Source organism: Metopolophium dirhodum, chromosome 1, assembly GCF_019925205.1.
Source record: "Metopolophium dirhodum isolate CAU chromosome 1, ASM1992520v1, whole genome shotgun sequence".
NCBI lineage: Eukaryota > Metazoa > Arthropoda > Insecta > Hemiptera > Aphididae > Metopolophium > Metopolophium dirhodum.
Window position 1 is genome coordinate 36,560,718 of NC_083560.1, and position 6,624 is coordinate 36,567,341.

Sequence of the window (6,624 nt, forward strand, 5' to 3'; positions counted from 1 at the left end):
AAAGATACTAAGAAGAAAAGAAAAACAATTACAACATTTTTGAAATTTTTCGAAAATTTTGAAAATTTTTCCAATCTTCTTAATTCAATCAAGGAGGAAAATTCTTCACTGGATCACCGTTGGGAGAATTGATCACCTTCCAGCAACTCCGAGAAAGAATCCTGTACAACTACGTAATATAGCCAACCAGTGCCGCAACTACCACCAGGGCAAGCAGGGCAAAGCCCTGCCAGAGGGCCCAAATTAATTTTTCAAAGGGGGCCCATAATGGGTGGATCCTATTATTATTTTTCCGGGTTTTTGATTTTGTAAAAATGTATTTTGAATTGAAATATTTTAAATATTAAATATTAAGGAGTTCATAATCGATAAGTAATAATGCGGTAAACATAGACCTTATGCTTAAATAATAATTTAGATTTTAGGCACAAACTATGAAAAGTCTGTGGTATAAGTATAAGGTCTTTGGCGGCAAATCAATTTCACAGATTTATTCTGTGATAAAAGATTAATGATGAAAAAATCACCGATCATCTTGGCGTTGGCTACACTGAATACTCAGTTTGTCTTATAAACCAAAGCATTATTCTGTGACCAAAGTAAGCACCACTAAAGTGCAAAATAAAAATAGAATAAAAATATCTCTTTTGTTTACATTTAGGTACCTACATACAAAATAATAATTCACCAATTATCTTCCGAACTAACCTTTATGGCTTATGCCTCTATGTGTTTTAAATTATTTCAAATTTATAATCACCAAGTTACTACTAGGTACTTTTAATTTTCACTTTTCATTGAATAGTTTGCATTGCTAATAAAAAAATACTTTTATTAATCATTGCTGTTAATACTTTAATACTTGACTTATAAGTTATTTTAATCATATTTACAATGTCAAAATATCTCAGTGGTTCAGCAAAAAGGAAAATGAGAATAAAAAAAGATGAAGAAATAAAGAAGTTGAGAGGTTCATTAAATATGTTTGTAGTAAAAAACAATTTGGATAATGCTGGTAAGTGGTAAATATATATTATTAAATACTGGGTGGTTGTTAAAATTCCTGAAGTTAAGATTTTCTTAAGACGAAGGTCGTTTACTAAAAACTTAGTTTACTATTTACACATTTACCTAGTAATAACATTACATTCTGCATACAACTGTAAATAATATGATGTGAATATGTGATATTTTTTTAAATATTTTAGTTGACAAGTGTGCCAAAAATGTAATTATTAAAACAAATAAAAATACTGATGTGGAATCGTCTGGGACTTGTGATGATACTGAGCCAGACATATTTGATAATCAAGGTAGGAACCTAAATTAAACTTTTCAAAATTATTAAAATTTAAAAATGTAAACTATACAAAAAACTATGAGGATAAACACATCATATTCAATAGGTAGAATAATTTATAATTATGTTGATATTTATTACTTAGTGATTTAAGTATAGTTTTAGCATACTTTTTTTGTTTATAATTTGCAATTTCCATTTGTTGTTTAATTTATTATATTGATATACCTATGTAGGTGCCTAAACTATAGTTGTTCACTTCTTCATAATATTATCATTATAAATTGTTATGAACATTTTAGTTTATTGTATTTTATAAAGTGATTTTTTTGCTTTTAGTCGATAACTTTTCCACCAACTTAATTAGTAAAATAAATGAAAATACTGATTTGGAATCGTCTGTGACTTGTGATGATACTGAGCCAGACATATTTGATAAACCAGGTAGGAACCTAAATTAAACTTTTCAAAATTATTAAAATGTAAAAATGTAAACTAGGTGAAAATGAAAATAATGAAGTAGAATCGTCTGACACTTGTGATGTTACTGAGTCAGGCATATTTGATAAACCAGGTAGGTAAAATATATTTCTCAAAATACCTATAGTTTTCTTAAAACTTAAACTAAACTGAATAAATTAATAATCATAATAATTACATCTATTTCAATTGATATTAAATGTAAAAAGATATTCATATAGCTGTTAAACAGTTTTGATATTCATTACCTATCTTATAATATGTATAGTAAATTTTGTTTTATTTATAGGTTTAGATTTAACAAATGATTATCCAACTGACCGTGGACATTTTAAAGAGTTTGATACTGTAAAATCTGATTTGAAGAGAAGTATTTTATTGCATGGACCATGTAAACCAACCAACATAGAATTTCCCTATAGCCCTGATGGAAAAGGCATCCTTAGACGTTTTTCAGCACAGTTTTATCACAAAACTACAAATACAGGACTATGTATACCCAGAATATGGTTATGCTATTCAGTCATTTTAGATTGTGCATACTGTGAAGTATGTTGGCTTTTCGCTGATAGGCAAAATAGAAATTTTAAAATAAATTGGATATTAGGAATTAATGATTGGCACCATATTGGAGAAAAAATTGGAGCACATGAAATTTCTCAACAACATATTCAAGCCACTGAAGTCCGAGTACGCTGGTTAAAAAACGAAACTATAGACAAACATATGGAAGATAAAATTATTAAAGAAGCTAGTTTTTGGAGAAATGTTTTAATTAGATTAGTCAAAATTATTTTATTTTTAACTGCGGGGAATACTGCTCTCCGAGGAAACGAAAACAGTAAAACTAAAATAAATAATACAGAAGGAAACTTTATCAGGACTGTAAGGCTAATGGCAGATTTTGATCCTGTTTTAAATAATCTATTGAATAATGAAAATAATAAAATAAAATACCTGAGTTGGAAAATTCAAAATGAATTAATTCATTTATTATCCTCAGAAGTATTAAATATATTAGCAAACGAAGTAAAAAGATCTAAATATTATTCAATAATAGTAGATTCGACACAAGATATAACAAAAATTGATCAATTGAGTGTTATACTGCGTTATGTTGTTTTAAACTATGAAACAAAATCATTTGAAGTAAAAGAATCTTTTTTTGGGTTTTTTGAATTAGAGAACCATGGCTCAAAGGATTATGAAAATCTTATTTATGATGTGTTGAAAAAGTACAATTTAGACATCCAAAATTGTCGTGGCCAGGGTTATGATGGTGCAGCAGTAATGAGTGGAGCTTATTCAGGAGTGCAACAAAGAATATCTTCTACCGTGTCGAATGCACATTATGTACATTGCTGCGCACATAACCTTAACTTGGTGATTTGTGATGCAGCCAAATCGACGCAAGTTGCAACTAACTTTTTTACAACATTACAAACTATATTCAATTTTTTTAGTTCTAGTTGTCCTAGATGGGCATCACTTGCATTTGGTGATGACACTGCCAAAACAATTAGACTTAAAGTATTAAAAAAAGTTTGTCCTACTCGCTGGGAGGCTAGGCATTCATCAGTATCAGCATTAAAACAAAGGTATATAGAAGTTATAAAATCATTAACATATATGAGTTTATCAAGTAGTAAAGTAGATGAAAAACATATGGCAATTTCAATTAAAAAAAAAATAGAATCTTTTGAATTTTTACTTATGTTATGTTTGTGGGAACGAGTATTGCGTCCTTTGCATGGTATCTCTAAACTTTTGCAGAAGCAAGACATTGACCTCCAGAAAGCATTAGATAGATTGACTGATGCCTATACTTGTATGCAGCAACTAAGGAATGACTATTGTAGTGTAGTTGAAAATGCAAGCAACCTGGCAATTAAATGGGGTATTCCAACTGATGACAAAGTGGTTCGCCAAAAAAAAGCAAGGTTGTTTTTTGATGAAGTAGATGGTGACAGACGAATGAATATCACACAAGATAATTTTAAAATAAAAGTATTTTTACCAGTTGTTGACACAATAATATGTCAACTTAAAGATCGATTTAAAGGTTTACATAACGTTTGTAGTATTTTCAATTTTTTGAAACCTCAAACACTTTTAGGACCAGATGAAATTACTATTAAAGGATCATATGACTTTATTCAAATGTATCAATCAGATATAAGTTCTGATTTAACAAGTCAACTGCTATCAATCAAAGAAATTATAAAAAATAAAAATTTGAATAGTATCCAAGCACTGGCCTCATTTATTCTCGAAAACGACTTTGCTACAAGTTACTCTGATGTATTAGGAGCATGTATAATTTATTTGACATTGCCAGTAACGGTTGCAACAGCAGAAAGGTCTTTTTCAAAACTTAAAATAATAAAAAGCTATTTAAGGAATTCAACTGGACAAGAACGACTGTCCAATATTTCAGTTTTAAATATCGAACAGCGTCGTACAAAAGAAATTGATATGGACAAAATATTAACAAATTTTTCAAATATGAAAGCAAGAAAAATGAAATTTGATTAAGTATGAATTAATATATTGTTAAGTTTATTAAAATTATTTAAATATATAACATAAAATATATAAATACAGATATCATTTCCACAGAAACATAGAATACAATAGTTTTACAAAATAATAATCATTTATCATACCTTTTAATTTTATCAAAAAAAAAAATTTCTAGCAGCATTTTATATTATTATGTACCCTCTATAGTTGTAGGGCCCGAAATTTAATTTTGCCCTGGGGCCCTAAATTACTAAGTTGCGGCACTGTAGCCAACTACAATCAACAGTAACCAAATGGAAGCACCCGCTGTACCAGCTGCGTTGTTGTGAGTATGCAGTATACTGCAATATAATTAATATCGGTGTTCGTCTCCTATGGTATAGTACTTGACCATAGTATATAATAATAAGTGAATAAAAATTAGTCGTGTTATATTAAATAGGAATTTTAGGAATTTGAATTTTCGTTTCAATAAAACAAATTGTGTGAAATTTTACAATTGTTTAAATAAAATAAATCAATAGTTTTTCGAAGATTAAATTAAAATTACTTTTGAATAAAATAATAATTTATTTTGAAATAACGTAAATAATTATTTTAAATAAATTAAAAGTTATTCAAACCTTTAACTTAAATAGAATAATAATTTTATTTTCAGGAATTTTATGTTTCAATCAGTTTTAATAGAGTAAGCTAGATATTGTTCAGTACTTTAAGTTAATTCAAATAAAATAAAATAATAGTTTTATTTTACAATAAAATTATTCAATCATTTAAATAATTCAAAATAATAAATTGATTTAAATTAGAATGTTCAATCATTAAATAAAATAAAATAATAATTTTATTTTACAATAAAATTATTCAATCATTTAAATAATTTAAAATAATAATTTAATTTAACTCAATATTTTTTTATTCTAATAAAATAAAAAAAATTTTTACAATAAAATTATTCAATCATTTAAATAATTTAAAATAATAAATTAATTTAACTAATATTTTTTCATTCTAATAGAATAAAATAATAACTTATTTTTCAATAAAATTATTCAATCATTTAAATAATTTAAAATAATAAATTAATTTAACTTAGAATTTTTAATCATTAAATAAAATAAAATAATAACTTTATTTTACAATAAAATTATTCAATCATTTAAATAATTTAAAATAATAAATTGTTTTAACTTAGAATTTCAAATCATTAAATAAAATAAAATTTTACAATAAAAATTATTCAATCATTTAAATAATTTAAATTAATAAATTAATTTAACTTAGAATTTTTAATCGTTAAAATAAAATAAAATAATAACTTTATTTACAATAAAATTATTCAATCATTTTAATAATTTAAATAATAAATTTAATTTAATTCAATATTTTTCATTTTAATAAAATAAAACAAAATTTTAATTTTACAATAAAATTATTCAACAGTTAATAAAATTAAAATAATAATTTAATTTTAAACTTAACATAATTATTTCAATTTCAATTTAATTTCAGATATTTGATTAAATTAAAATAGTACCTTGATTTTAAAATAAATTTTCAATCATTTGAACAAATTAAATTAATAATTTAATTTTAAATAATTTTAATCATTTAAGTAAATTAAAATAATAATTTAATTTACAATAGATTTTCAATCGATTTAATTCAAACAATTTAACTGTTCGGAATTTTAATTTCATATTTAAATACAAATTTTTCAGATCGATTAATTATTGAACATTTATACCAAATAGTTAAAATTATTTAAGCTGAACAATTTCTATTTTACGTATCAATTAATCGAATTCAATTGTGTTGTGCATAATAATAATTTGAGTTAAATAATAATTTTATAGATTAAATGAAAACCTTTAAAAAAAAAAAATAGATATTGAAGTACAACGGAAATTCAAATTAATTATTTAGTGAACAAATAAAGAAAAGAATTGTTTTATTTTATTAATTATTTCAGAGAATAATTATTTTGAGAAACATTTTTATTTTTATTTTACTATATTAATTAATTAATGTTTATGAATAAATAGTTGAATTTATTTAAGAAGTTTATTAGGTAACAATTTCCAAATTTAGAGGTAATTAATTGAAATAATTCGTGCTAGTCATTATAATAACTTAGGAATTATTATTAAATTTTATTTTAATAAAAGGGGGTTAAGTATTATTGCTGAATATATTGGGGAAAATATTGAGAATTTATTTGGAAATTTTATTTAAAGGCCGTGAAGTAAGTCCTTGTATTTTGTGAATTTATCTAGACAATTGTTGTCTGTGTTGAGATTTTATTGATTTTATATAGGCCG

The 6,624-nt window shown here is 24.5% G+C and overlaps 1 protein-coding gene across 1 annotated transcript; it reads left to right on the top strand.

The window, feature by feature from the left end:
- Positions 1 to 200: 200 nt before the first annotated feature.
- Positions 201 to 4,502, top strand: LOC132934934 (zinc finger MYM-type protein 1-like). The gene is made up of 5 exons (XM_061001360.1): positions 201 to 1,015; positions 1,209 to 1,313; positions 1,640 to 1,744; positions 1,800 to 1,874; positions 2,070 to 4,502. Exons 1-5 carry the CDS (start codon positions 895 to 897, stop codon positions 4,313 to 4,315), a joined length of 2,652 nt encoding a protein of 883 aa, XP_060857343.1. The 5' UTR covers positions 201 to 894; the 3' UTR covers positions 4,316 to 4,502.
- Positions 4,503 to 6,624: the final 2,122 nt, after the last annotated feature.

What these genes read in the sequence shown, in the direction of transcription:
- LOC132934934 (XM_061001360.1), top strand. Translation starts at nt 895, where the DNA reads ATGTCAAAATATCTCAGTGGTTCAGCAAAAAGGAAAATGAGAATAAAA. An exon ending in AGACATATTTGATAAACCAG is followed by an intron (nt 1,745 to 1,799) that starts GTAGGAACCTAA and finishes AATGTAAACTAG; the next exon opens with GTGAAAATGAAAATAATGAA. An exon ending in AGGCATATTTGATAAACCAG is followed by an intron (nt 1,875 to 2,069) that starts GTAGGTAAAATA and finishes TTTTATTTATAG; the next exon opens with GTTTAGATTTAACAAATGAT.